A 15255-nucleotide genomic window follows, 5' to 3' on the forward strand; every position below is an offset into this window, starting at 1 on the left:
CATCCTCCACTGCGGCTTCGGCTTTTATGTAAACATGACGAGAAAGACACAAGTGGTTAGTGACAGCTGTGTGAAGCATGTGCGCCGCACGAGAATTATCACAGCAGCTTGTGTGAGAAACGTGCACTCGTCCACACAACAAGGTTATTTATCCAGTTACTACAAAATGGTTTGCGCCTGACCACAGAGTGTTCTTCATAATGGCTGAACTATATATCACAGCCGTCACTCAGTTGGCAGTCATTCATTAGAAGTGATGTTATTACTCTTCTCCAATGAGACACTTTGTACTCAGCCTGCAGCCATTCCCTTTGCCCTCAGGACTCTTGACTCTGAAGTGACCTGTATTTGGCACATGCAAGACCTCAAAAATGGGACAGCTGTGAGTGTATTCCTGCCTGTGTCCGACTCCCATCATCCCAAATGTTGCCCGGGGTCAGGCGGAGTCACTGACAGCCCCCACACCCTTCATCCAGCAGCCCATTCTATGCCAATCACAGGGCAATATAACTGCCAGAGAAGTTTACGGACTGATAGCCTCCAATAGAGGGAGGATCCGGGTGTAGGGGTCGGCTGCATAGCTCTCCACTAGCCAGGGCCCCTAGGTGCCCATTGATGACAGCTATCATTCACAATGCAGAACAATGCTAGTGGATATCAGTGTGTGGGAAGGGAACGGGGGAAGTTGATGTCCGCACTGATATCAAACAGGGGCTGCCTGGAAACAAAACCAAAAGGGATGGGATCCGATATATTGACTGGATGACAAAGATAGACATATAGACATACATTTTAGACATAAAATGGGTTTTACTGGTGATGTGTTCACCAAAAGTTGTCTTCCTCAGACGCACAACAGAAAGTTAGGAGATATGGATATATAGGAGTACAATGTTTGTGTGTCATAATAAATGCACCTTGCAGGAAGGTACAGTCGTGCCAAAACTCCTTTTGTACTTCTGGTATTGGGAACACAACAGAATACCCAAGTGTCAAACTAAGATTTTATCACCGCGTCATCTATTTTCTAAAGCCAAAAGTGTAGAGAAGAGAGGTGTTTTCATTTGGAACTGATAAAAATGTAATTTCTTCTGATAAATATTTAACATGTCAGTGTTCTGGTATGTTAGGAATGGTTGGACATCAGAAACAGGATCTCATCTTTTTTTATATCTATCATATCTTAGGAACACCGAAACTACAACAATGAATCAAAGCTCAGCACAGATATTATATACAGATATTTTTTTCTTTTCTATTTTTCCTTGTCTCACACTGATGGGACAATATTTTGACAGGGCACAAAAGGAAATGTCAAAGCAGTTGGTGTGGATGCTCAGTTTATCAGGAAACTGTCTGTCTTGTGTCACTTAACAGACCTAAATCGCTCATGTCAATCTATTCCACTAATACGTCTTTCTACTGCTGATGGGTGGGGTGGGGGAATTTGAAAGACTCATCATTATTATAAGAACAGACGGATGTATTGCACCAACTGTGTATTTATTCTAGTCAAGAGATCTCAGAATGATGTTTAATGTCTTTGGTTTAGAAAAACTATCAGGATCTTTACTACTTCCTGACATTGTACCCCACTGTGTGCACTGGGCCTTGCTTTACCGCTCTATACCATGATACTTCCTGATGTGTCAATATGAATATGCCACTCCACTGCAGTGCTGCTCTGCTACGTTAAAGCTGGGATGAATATGTCTTATGAGCATCCACACATGTCGTCTTGATCATCGTCTATTAAGAATACAGAGCATTAAAACCCAATAAGATTGTCCCTGGGTGTTTATACAGAGTCTGTATGTAACTGTGTATATATTACATTTCCTGTAAACCCATACTGTAAATGTTGCTGATCAGCAAACATCATATTCAGCAGATGGCTTCAATCTTCTCAAAGACCTCCACTAGGCCCATCAGGACCAGCTTGAAACAGGCAACCAATGGTCTTAAGCAGCACCTCAATGGGCATGTGTGTTCATGGATCCTCTGTCTGTATGATTAAGTCTTGCATTGAAGCATGAAGTAATCAGAAGTAAGCCAGGTCAGCTTAGCTACCACAGAGAGCTCTGATCATACAGACAGGCTGTCAATGCTGCCTTTCCCAAGGCTTGATCATAAGTCCTATAATAGCCAACGAGGAAGTGAATGTATAGTATGCTAAAAGGTGTCATGAGGCTACATCTGTGGTACCAAAGAACTCTTGAGAAAAACATGTGTGGATGAAGAAATTGTTAAGTTAGAGATGAACTTTGGGGTCGTGGATGTTGGCCAGAGAGCTCAGAAGTCAGGTCAGACCATTGTAACAAAAGGGGACCAAGATTTTCAGCTGTCCCCCTCAGTTTGAACTTGAATTATGCAACAAAGGCTGGAGTGTCTAGGAGGGCTTAATTTGAGGGGGAGAGATGGGTGATTCTGGTAAATAGTTGACACTAAGAGGAATTTCCTGTCGTGTGGTGTTATCAGAAAAACAACAGAATCCTCCACTGTTTTACTTCAACAGCTCAAATTCAACAATGGAGTTGCTGATAAAATACTTGGGCTGCTGGTAAAGAAGCCAACTGCTGATGTGAGGAGATTCCCATTCACTCATAGAGAAAGGCGATCACTCAAACGGAGTTCGGTGGGGAGGCTTGGAGAGCTGACCAAAAAGGATCAGAATTGTAGGCTCACGCAAAGAGCCAAAAAGGTGTTTTTAATCAAATAGCAAGCTGCTATCAGTTTCAATCAGTCTGGAGAGTTTTCACGATTCCTATTCTTACTGTAGCTATTTTTCAATCTACATACAGTAGATTGAAAACTGACATGAGTTACATGCTGAGAATAGCTTCATTTTTTTGTTTTTTGCCATGACAACGGCTGTGCATACAGATGCAGTGGCTCCTTCAAACTTGCTACATTTTTGTTTTAATCTATTATTTTTTTCAGCTTTATTACTGAAACATCGTTGAATGATGTCTGATTGGATTTGATTTTAAAGGGCTATGCCAAAATTGTTCAAATCTGAATTCATTAGATTTTGACTCTGGCAACGGTTGTGCATATAAATTCTGCGGCCGGTAGGCTAGCTCCTTCAAACTTCCCCAACATTTCTGTTTATCATCTATTTTTTTTTTTGGCTTCATTGCTGATACACGTATTACTAACAGAAATAGCCTACAGCCTAGCGAAGCATGGGGTTTGTATTAAAGAGCGGCGACTTTCTTTTCATTGTGCAACCTGGTGTTGTATAATGACACATAAATTACCTTGTATATAATAAAAAAATTAATTGTGTGCAATCACATCACATTTTTTATTCTAAAATATTCTTCCACTAATAAACAAAAATTGCTAGAGCGGCAGAAAAAAAACCCCAAATGACAAAGAAGAGGGGAAATCAAAGAAATGGAGCACAGAAAAAATACATAACATAAAAGAGGATGTCTCTACTCACCATACTGGCAGCTGGGCCCATTAAACCCTGCAGGGCAGTCACAAAGCTGGGTGGATCCCTCCTGACACTGGCCCCCATTGAAGCACACACCGTAGCTACACACCGCTGCATGCGTATGTGTGGACAGACAGAGGTATAGAAAAAGAGAAAATACAAAATTAGTAAGTAAAGCAGAGACACCTGCCTGTTGTCATGAGATGTCAACATCTGCAGTTTCAAACACTGGTCTCCTTCTATCAAAGCCTTATCATCAGCCTGTTAACTCTTGACTAAAGAGGAACCTTGATGTTCCTCCATTCACACTAACTAATGTAAGAGGAATCCACCACTTGGCTCTCTTTGAACAGACAAGCAGGCTTTGAGCCAAGTGAAAGAAATTTCTAAACTCCATTTCACAGAATCTGAGTGTTTAACATGAGTGGCAGCAACAGCTTGTATGACTTGGGAATGCGGCCTCTTTCCCGCACAGTCTGAGAATGTTACCTGAGAATGACCTTGATTGATTAACTGAACTTTGATCATTGTCACTAATGGCGATCATACAGATGTGCATGGGATGAAATCAGAGTCTCTACAGGGTGAGCGTGGCTCATCCATCTCTTGGAGCCAGCGGCCCTGTGTCCATAAATCCCTGAAAGTCAAACTGCTGTCGCTCGTTAAGACGTGAAATTCAAAGAATCCGTGGAGCATAAACAGTAAGAGACACTAGGTAGCTCAGAACATGTGAATGCACCTCAAAAGTGTACAATCACGTCTCACACACTCGCATCAATCACAACAGTCCTTCACCTAAAACTGTGTGTGTGTGTGTGTGTGTGTGTGTGTGTGTGTGTGTACACATACAGAAAAGTACGTGTGCTGAAGTCTCCTTGCTAATATCCCCATGAAGTAAGACACAGGTGTTTAAGCCTAGCCTGTTGTTTGCACTCTCCTGAGCAGAGTACAGTGCTTAGTGATGACAGGTCCGGAGAATTGATGTCTATCACTGTTCTTCCCGACTGGCAACATGTGGACAGTGGGACTGAAAAAAAAAACACAGCCCAGCTAATCACAAGAGGAATTTAAATGGTAATCCTTCCCCTAGACGATTGCCAGTGTAACTGTTCATCTTCTGTCAGATAGGCATTTTTTTGCCCATCTAATCCAACCAGAGACGGCATGACCAATCACCACACCAGGCGCTGCCAGTTCTGATGTCATTTACTGGCCATATATGGTCATAGTGATGGTCTCATGCCCAGGACGACTCAAACAGAAACTATGATTTCAGCTTGCCCCAATCCACAAATTTTAACTTTATCACATAAACCTTTTATCGCATTCAGTATTGCGAGTACAGTTACAGCAATTTTATGCATGTTAAAGGACCAGTAGGATTTAGCAGCATCTAGGGGTGTAGTTGCAGATAGCAACTCCCACGCTTCACCCTCCCCTTCCAAGCATGAAGGAGAAACTTCTTTGTCCAAGAAGAATGTGAAAAGTGCAAACAGCCCTAAAGCCAGTGCTTGTTTTGTCCGTTCTGGGCTATTGTAGAAACATGATGGTTCAACATGGCAGCCTCCAGAGAACGAACCCTGCGGTGTCTGTAGATAGAAAAAGGCTCATTCCAAGGTAACAAAAACAATTCTCATTTATACACCTTAATGAAAACATACTTAAGCCTATTATGTTCCATTTCTGCCAACAGATTCTCCTAAATGTTACACACTGGTCCTGGACTTGCTGCTTTTCTCTGTTTTACGGGTTGTTGGTCAGCCAAAAAAACAAAAACAAATGGAAGTTCGCTCATCTATTTGTTCGAAAAATAATTGACTGATTAATGTAATATATTTTTTAAAAACATTAAATTACTTACATACAATGACCACTCCAGATACTTTAAAACACAGGTACAATTTAAGGCACATCTAATCAGCAGAGGAAAATATAAGTACATCTACGGTCTGGCTTTAACTGTATCATGTCAGCGATGGGGAATTGCATAACATTTCCAGACAAAGGAGAGGGAACATGAAGAAGTGATCTCTAATAATTACAGATGAGCTGGAGATATTTCATCCATGTCTCCCAGTAGATTCACAAGACTCAGCCTAAACATCCGCCTGTCATCTGGCCCCACTGTCAGACACCTGCTTAACAGTTGGACCATCCAGGGAGCCTACAACAATAACCCACACACACACACACACACACACACATCAAGACAATCCCTCTCTTGTTGTCTCTAAAAACAACTCCAGAAAACATCATAGGTTCACTAAACTGATGCACTGTCAAATACACCCACGTGCTTGTGCTGAATACCTAACAGACCAAAATCTTGCCCAATTTGTGAAGCAACTGAAATCCTACTCCAACAGGAAGGCCATCTCACTGCCGCTAATCTGCCCATGATGACTTCCAGTTCCTCAAGACTGTGTGGCTACAGAAGCAATGATACACTGTAGCAGTTTAACATACAGTTACATAGCTACCCCTGCTTCTATGATTATCTAATGTGAGGGAATTTTGATGTGGTGACAGCTACAGATGACAGACGAGCAGGAAAAAAAAAAAGCATTACTCAGTGGTCAGGTTTAATTGTACAGTTTCAAATGGATCCAAATTCTTAAGGACAATTATATGACCACCAGCTGTGAGAGATCAAATTAATGAGACATTCCTAAATTGTGGTGAAAATGTTTTAAATTAACTAAATTACCAGCAACAAAGTAAAAGGTCAGATGTCTCTCAGAGTCACTTCAGGGTAGCATGGCTAAGCGACAACAAGGGGAATGTACATTCCCCCCTCTGAGATGTGAGACGCACAGGATTGTTGGCAGCTAACCAGGGCATTTTTGGGCTGCCCCCATCCTGAGCCCCTTGTGCCGCTTAATCTTCCCTGAAATAATTTCTTAATGTGGCATGCAGCGTGGCATAAAACTCACTCTCATCTGTCGCTGTGAATGCCTCCGCTCTATTACAAAGACACCTTCTCTGAGAGGATTAGCAGCTTCCACAAAAAGAAGAGACAGACAGAGCAGGGGTCAGCAACTCGCGCCAAGAAACTGAAAACAAGCGAGCAGGTGTCACCCTTACAGCTTCTGAAGGGGATGACCACATCAAGACAGAGGCAGCGCAGTGTTTGTTTAGGCCCCGTCAATCGGTTTAACCCCCAGAGTGCAACCCAGAGGGAGACCACATTTAGGGCAATTCACAGACACAAAAGCCTGCGCTCAGGGCTCCGTTTGGTGCCATAATTGGTACGTGTGGAGCCGAGCACTGTATTTTGGAGGCAACAAATCATGTTTTGCTATGCAGAGGAATGTGTCATTTCAAAGAATTCCTGTGAAAACCAGGGCAAGCTATGTTAGATGATCTCTGACAGGTTTCTTTGAAAGACTTTAAATACCATTTTAACTTGACACTAGGTCGGTTTGACAAAGCAGGCACAATAACACTTCACAAATAAAATGTCTTAGTGTGCAAGACCCTGAAATTAGAATATGTGGGGCATTTACTGCACCCTACATCATACTGTATGCCGTACTGGTCTGACAGATTCCTGGGAAATAAATATATTTGTATGAATTGATAACAGCATGCATGTCCCTCAGACCAAACAGGAAATGTATGCAGTCATACAGTGGCACAACACTCCATACAAAATTGAATGGGTAGAGGCCAGTTGAACACATTGTGAGTTTTCAGCCTCATTCATTTCCCACCCACACACAGTTGCAACCATGTCCAATGTAAAAATGTGATTCTGGTGATGTCTGTCTAAAACTACTTCTGTTCTCCATGCCTGCACATCGATGGCATTGCCCCTATCTGACATAGCTGCCATTAAAGGAAAAGAAAGAGACTGGCTTTGCTCTTAGCAATGTAGCTCAGTGGCAGTTCAATCACATTTGAGGACACCAATTTTAAAAACAAGCACTGATTTATATTTTGACCAAGCTGGCTAGCCCAACTTATTTCCACAAATCCACTGTTCTACTTCTTGTGTGAGGACTTTGAGAGTCACGTTTGCTCGCCAGACTCGATCCAACAGACCTCAAGTTGTGAAGAGTACACTGGAATTTGTTCACAGCCTCATATTTGACAGCAGAAAAAAAAAAGTGGTAGCTTCAATTTGTTTTGAGTATTCTGCTGACCTTACTGCCCCTGCTGCACGTTACTCATTAGATCAAAAGGAATAGGTCAGTGTAACCAGAGGCAGTATTGTGATGACCAAACAATCTAAATTACACCACTGTTTTGGTGTATAATGAACCATGTTATGTCTCAGTTGGCTGATTTCTGTTTGTTTCTCTGTATGTGTCTGAGTCTTTGTCTATTTGTGTTCAGCTAAGCATGATGTGGTCCCCATGACCGCTGACATAGTTGCTGTGTTCCATGACACACACACACACACACACACACACACACACACACACACACACACACACACACACACACACACGAGAGACCACCCATGGATAGACTAGAGGACCATTTCCTCTTTTCTGGCTACTGGGCCTATTTCACATGTAGCTACCTTCGCCAGCCTGCTCCCCACCACAAAAGGGGGCCAGTTCCTATTCAGCAGTTAACGAGGACGACAAACTGGAGGAGCCATTGTCCCTGCTCCTCAGCCCCTGTCACAAAGCTTATTGTTGCCATCAATCAACATAACTGCTCGTTTCGACTCCGGGCTAAACCCGTCCATCCTCACCCGGCCCGTGGCTACATGCTGAGGTAAAAGGTTTAACTCATTGATTGAGTGGTCCTCCAAAACGTTTAAGTGGAGGAAGTCGCCATCACAAAGTCAAGAGCTCTTCACCTTCATGAGAACAAGATAGTCATCGAGCCAATTGGGAGTCTTTTACAAAACACACAAAAGTCACCTCGGTTGCACTTGTGGGTTTTCAAAAACTTAATTCTGCCTCCAAAAGTCACATGGCTGACTTTTAGCAGACAAGAATCCATTAGCCGTATTGTAAAAACTTGAGGTGGCTCTAAGATCTTAAATAGAACATTAACTTAATCTGTAACCTTTGATAATTGATTAATCATTCAATATGGACTAATAAGTTTAATCAATTAATCAAGGAATGCATTTATAGAGTAAGTGGAGATGAAATTAACAGTTAATGAAATTAACAGTTAGTTGCAGGCCTAATTTACATTTCTGCAGAGGAGCATACCTATATAGTGAAAGAACTGCAAAGGTTTCATTCAGTCTGACTCTCCGCTTTAAGCACTTTGTGCAACGATGCTGGAAAACATCAAAACTTGGAAACAAAAACTTTAAATCTCAGATATTTGCAAACAGCTCAAGACCTCTAAATCGATGCAATTGTGTCAATGGAAAACTCATAAACCTTCATAATTAGATTATAATAGCCTGAAACACAAAGATATGGAAAACAAGAGGGAGGGGATCAAAACAGTGGAAGAAAAAAGTGAAAATAACCAGACGGTTGCTGTGCTGTGGTATATTCGTTCTCCAAATATGTGACTAATTATGCTAGGCAAAGAATGCTGGAGAGCACAACAACTGAAGCCATTCACTGAAACATCTGTACAATGGGTGGATATAGAGCAGGCAGAGAGGAAACACAGGTGAACTAAAGGATGGACAAGCTATTCAATTTGCAGCCACTACGTGTGCTGTATCTACAACATGATTAGACCCTCACTTCTACCGACAATAACCACAAATCATTAGCCTAATTACCTGACACTGACATTTTATTAGGGAACACACACAAAGAAAGGAGGGACAACCCAAGAGAGAGAAGCCTCAGAAGTGCCAGACACTAAATCACTATCTCAACACAAAGCATTCCCATCTTCCCAATCTTCCCTTCTTTTGGGGGATTTCAGAGGATTTGCTAAAGCTGTACATTTTGCAGAGCAGATTTTTTCCTTTGGACGTTAGAGGTGCTGTTGAAAACGGCCCCACAGATTGCATTGTGCTGACTGAGGTACAGTACAGATAGTGCATAGCAAAGTGCGCAGGAGTCGGAGAGGGAGGATTGTGGTGTGAGCTTCCTTTTATCCTGGTTCAATGGCTCAGAGAAAAGGGTGATTAGTTTGTCCCATCTCAAAGCGCTGCCACGTCTTTGGTTACAGAGATAAAAGCCCTGCCTCGCGTCGAAGAGAGCAGCCATTGTCACGCGAAAAAGAGAAACAAAACTCCCCGTCTACTTAAGTGAGGGGAGACACTGGGCAGTCCTGAGGAATGTCTCTTTAAGACATTTCTTTAAGAGTGTTTTAAAACAAACCAGACTCATTGAAGAGCAGACAGCGTAATGCTTCCATGTATAATTTAATACTGTAACCTTTTCCCTGAAAACAAAGAGCTCTTTGAAGAGAGCATAGATGCCATAATAAGACACCGATGACAGGCACATCCAGGAGATCTTCTCCTGCTCCCCATCCCAGCCACTTCCCATCAGAGGGCTATCCCAGAGAGCACTGCGCGGGTGCTGTGAGGGCTATTAAGCACACAAGTTGGTTCCAGGAACTGAGAGTACGGAAGTGCGAACTTTCGTGTCAGTCCACCGGACAGGGTGACAAACTGTTTACAGGAAGGCTTTGCCAAGGGTCTGTCAATGGTATGCAGGCTATGCGATCTGGATCACTGGCTGTAAAATCCCATCAAAGGAGGCTTCTCGGTCTCAGCGGTGTGAAGCTAAGCTTATCCACAAGGAGATGAGCTGCTGGCAGCCCCAGTGTGACCAACAGAACTACTTTTCCATACATGGACCCGTAGAATTACAGAGGGGAGATTCATATTTGTTTTTCTTTGCTCTTTTTGTGCATATCAGCAGGTAGTCTCTCCGCCGTGAGCTGATGGGTATTGTTTTGGGGGCCTTGGCTGTGATTGGTTGTTGTAGACACTAGATAGGCTTGTCGGTTTTCATATCCATAATGCAATCCTCTGACCGTCACTGCCATGTCACACCTCTGAATATAAAGAGTGGCATGACTATATGGATGAGAGCCAAGATTTAAACATGGGACCACAGCCAGACAAGGCATGTGCACATTTAGAGCTTTAATATACACTTTAAACTACATATCCAGTCAAGCAAAAGCTGAGTGCCAGACAGACTCACCTATTGTTAAACTACAGGAGCGCTATGGACCGATGACCTCACCCAGATCGTAATTGTTATTTTGCTGAGTGTAGAACAAGATACTTCGATGCGAACCTCATTTGACAGCAAATGTCAACACTTAAACTCTTTCAACACTTGAGATTTTCTTTCCCAACGTCCACATCTACACCTTTGTGGGACTGTTGTAACAACACAAGTACTGCGGACATGGCACTGACTGATAACATCTGCTGAGGACTCTGGATAGGCAGAGCACCTCTTGACCCTTTTGACCTTTTCCTGAAAACCTTTCATTCAGAGGTCTGTGCCAAGGGTGAGGTGATGTTAAAAGCATCCCTTCCTCGTGCTGAGTCAGGAAAAGACTTATTGCCTTTTAGTAAACATACCTACCCATATATTCTGTTGAGGAAAAAAAAGTCACAATCGAACACCTGATACATGTTTATACTTGAGGATACTTACGATACAGACACCCCGCTTCTCCATTAAGTTGAGACCATCCAGGGCAACACTTGTACACAGTCTGATAATCCTGTCTGTACACTTGTCGGTATGCAGTGTAGTACGCTGTCCTGTTAACATGACAAACAGACAGTTAAAAAAATGTTTTGTAGTATTTCATTGTAAAACAGTAGTGTGTGTGAGTGATAACATATACACACGCTCTGGAATCATCTGACAATATTTGGCCATATATTTGGTAAGGTTTCATGTGATTGCATACCTGTAGATTAGGAAAAACAACCATGTGACCTGATCAAACGACTCCCAACCCTTTGTGTAACATGCAGTGTAATGTTCAGCAAACATTTTCCCAGACTTTTAAGTAAGGTGCCATTTTAAAGTGTGAGACTGGCAGACTCTGTTTCAAAGAATGGTGCCTATCCCTGTACTTTGGGACCCTTCTCATTGCTCCACAGTGATTACGCATCGTGAAAACACGCTTTGTTTACAGCAAGTAATTGTGGCCTTGGCTACCTTCAAAGCAGCCTTTGACTTGGTGACATGGAGAAAGCGAGGGTGAGCAGCACAGTGAGAAACTCCTGAACCTGACTCTTAGAGATAGGCTAAGATGTTAGCATTACTCCTTCAAAGGAATGTTGGCTGCAGAGACGCCCATGCGTTAAGTATCTTGTAACCCCCAATGAAGTGAGGCTACACCTTGCACTTAACTGTATGAGAGGTTCAAAGCTGTGATTAAAGGACAAGAGTGAGGGAGATGAAGAGGAGATCAGGGAGTGAGATCTCATCCTGTTTGGAGGTAGAGTTAAATGAAGGATCATAGCTTCTCTGATAAATTCTTTTGGTCTTATGACTCATGAGAGAGAACATAAAACCATTAATTAATGCTTTGCTCTAGCCAGAGCTTAATCAGCAAGCACGACATCCCCTGCAGGTGAAGATCGGAGTGTTTGTATAGGCATAGAGTCAGAGGTTTTGACAAGAAGGGGCAGACGAGACAGAATACAAATGAGGTGCATTACTCACCTCCTCTCGTATCCCATGCACCATGACTGTCCCACACAGCCTTGCTTCCACACTTTAACCATGCGTGTGAAGGCCTGCACACACGGCTGCCTCTGGGCGACCAGCGTCACCTCCCTCTCCACGCACACATTGGGCCTGGAACGAAAACAGTGGTAAAAATACTTAAGGTGTCAAAATGTTCTGCAGTGTTTTTACAGATGTACAGATGGCAGCGGGGCAATTTATGAGTGCTGTAAGAAAAAAAAAAGGTTGCAGCAAAGATAGATGGACAAAGCTTGCATGGGGCATTTTCTAGTTGTCAACGATGTAATGCCTGTGAGGGCATTACCTGCACTGAGGTGCAAGGCTACTTATGATGTCTGGTTTTGGTATTTTTAAAGACTTAAGGGGAATTCCTCATACCTCACCTCTCAGAACGCTGTGCTGAAAAGCACAAGATACTACCTGTAGTTCAGCCTAAACTCAGTAATCACCTGAAATGTGTCACCTGAAAGTCTTTAAGAAGGTGGGATGGACATGAAAGTGGTGTAGATTTTAGATCTTCCACTCCAAATGTAAAAAGCAAAAACAAAAATCATAACCAGACAAGATCAAAATGTTTTAGATGTGACCCAGGTTTGCTAGGAAACGAAAGCATATGATGTATCCCTGTGATGACTTACCACCATTTTCAAAATAAATGAATAAAACAAAAACATGCGGCAATTTTCCAGACAATTCACATGAAACACTTCACTGGACATACAGAACATGCATGTTTTCACTTGTATGTATGAGAGTGAATGTCAGCAGAAGCAGAAGCGGGAGACAGTTAACATTTTCACCCCCAGGTAAAACACGGTAAGCCTCCAACTATGATGTTTAGTCCTTCTTACACAAAGTCTGTCTGGGTGAACGGGCAAACCTGCCACTGATGTCTTCACACCATTTCCTGCAGCTCACAGGAGCCTCGCCGAAAAAGTGCAACATGATCTTTGAAACATTTTCTCCTTTGGTAACTCTCCAAGGACAGACAGGAAGGCTTGGCATATGGAGATCAGCAGGAATCTTAAGACAGCATCCAGCTGCTCATCTCATAAACAATAGTAATCACTATCACCTCCAGCTGCACACATAATTGCATATGAAAGACCTTATTGTTAGTGGCAGGTAACAGCAAGGAATATTTTCGCACATAATTCAAGCTCCTTATTTATTATTTTGGGGTTTAAAATACCTGTTATAATTGTCTGTCTCTTTAACTTGGGGGGCTTAAAATAAACAGCCTCTGACAGACTTAGGAATGCAGTACAGACCATCCACATGGAGCTAATATATAATCATGTAAATTACAGCGATACCATGCATAAAAAGCCAATAAAGACATTCATAAGAGCAGGCAACAGTCAAATTAATCTTCCAGCGTCTACAAATTATATCTCCAGCTGCTGTTTGATACCTCTAATAACAAACAAACAAAACACTTCACAAGCCTCTGGTTCACTCTTTGACACAAAGTTATGTGTGTGCAGGTGAACCAGCAGTTTTCCTCAAACTTCAAAGGAAATGTGAGGCTGCAAAACATCTTAGGAAAGATGAAGGGTAAAGTAAATCACCCCTAAAGAAGTACCAAGAAAATATACATATGACATAGCATATACACAAAGAAAACGTAGGACGAAAGCTTACTCACATATAAGGTTGGAGATTGTTGGCAATGCCATAACGCAATGCATGAGTCTCTTTAATAAATATAAGAAACAAAGAAAAAATAACACTTTCCATGTTGCTTCTCCTTGGATTAGAGTTTTAAAAACTGGGAATTAATCGCAAACTCATTCATGAGTATAATTCAGTAGTTTAACAATAAAAAAAAATGAACCTAATATACATAACCAAAAATGAAACAAAACAGAAAAAGAAATCCGAGCAGTGATGAACAGGGAGAAACCGGCGCGTAAAGATTCTTCCTTGTGGAAATGATCAACACTTTCCAAAAATGTCCCCAGCCATCACATGCGTGTGTTTTCTCGCTCTCGGCCGGTGAGTTACACACTGACTTCAACACTGGAGCTCACCTCCGCTTCCTCACTGCAGATGTTGGTCTGACGGGCAAACGCTCGTGGAGGCTGAGCGCGTTCTGCTTCCCTCCCTCCATTGACTTGGTAATGATGGCAGGGGTTTGGGGTGGGTAGGCGGCGGGGGGGGGGGGGATGGAAAGGGTCCCATTTAATATTCAGAGCTTCAGCAGCTTCTGAAAACCACTCACAAGACGCCCTGCAGTCGGCAAAGTGTACTCAAACAGAGACAAATGTAGCTAAAAAGGGGTTTCCTCGGGTCCAGGTGTAAAGATTTAACACTTTTACTTTAACTGGTATTTGCTAGAGCACATTAGAGTCATTATAATTCATATCTGGTAAAGAAACGGACCGCCACCGCAAACAACCATGACATAAACTGTAATTAAAATGCTTACACTGACACTCCTTCTCAAGCTATTAAGACGCCGCGTTGTTGTACTGCACGCTTGTACTTAAAAAGATACATTTTATACGACGATTTTCAATTCCTCCACCAATATGGCGTTTATTTAGTGTCACGGACGCATGTTGATGAAAACAAAGCTCGTGGAGTTGGGAAATAAGCGCACGTGCAGAGCAGTATCCGCGCGCCTCGCACGGAGCCGTGAGCCAAAGCGGGGAAGCGTCTGCACGAGGGAAGATGCAAACCGTTCATGGTAAGTAGGTTTGGACATGTGGGGGGGAAAGTGAGTGATATACTATCGCCCTGACAGCCACAGAGGATGTTCGGGGTTGAGTCGGGAGGGGGGGGTCTGAGGGAGCTAGTGGTCACTCTGCGGGGCAAACAGCTGACGGTGCGGTCACAGGGTCAGCCGCCGGGGCTGACTACTGCTGCTCTCCAAACAAAGCTCTCATTGCACGCATGTGTGTTCATGACCCTACGGAGTCCCGGGTCACCGCTGTCCGTGCAGCCTCCGAGGGTAACTGCTATACGGCATGTTGTTTAAATTAGATGCCCAAAGTGGGGACAGAGAGCGAGACAAGAGTCAAAACAAAAGTTAGTCTTATGATAATCTAATTCATTTGTTTATGTTTTTTTCTTGGCACAAAAACACACATAAATATATACACAGAGTCAGGTTAACCTGTTTAGAAGCCCCAAGGCAGAAATATGCTGTTATATTCACCCCCACCTTCTTTACATTCTGTAGGTACCCTGCTGTCT

General features: G+C 42.8%; 1 protein-coding gene across 2 annotated transcripts in view; it reads right to left on the minus strand.

Annotated features, from left to right (window-relative positions):
- megf6b (multiple EGF-like-domains 6b) overlaps window positions 1-14165 on the minus strand; it is a 57647-nt gene extending 43482 nt beyond the window's left edge. Inside the window, exons 1-4 of one of the 2 annotated variants that reach the window (XM_051416095.1) lie at window positions 14088-14165; window positions 12031-12165; window positions 11005-11114; window positions 3449-3553 (exon numbers count right to left, since the gene is read on the minus strand). In XM_051416095.1, coding sequence (XP_051272055.1) covers window positions 3449-3553; window positions 11005-11114; window positions 12031-12092 — 277 coding nt within the window. In that variant the 5' untranslated portion in view covers window positions 12093-12165; window positions 14088-14165. The other variant, XM_051416094.1, reaches the window with a different exon arrangement.
- Window positions 14166-15255: the final 1090 nt, after the last annotated feature.

Source organism: Dicentrarchus labrax, unplaced genomic scaffold, assembly GCF_905237075.1.
Source record: "Dicentrarchus labrax unplaced genomic scaffold, dlabrax2021, whole genome shotgun sequence".
NCBI lineage: Eukaryota > Metazoa > Chordata > Actinopteri > Moronidae > Dicentrarchus > Dicentrarchus labrax.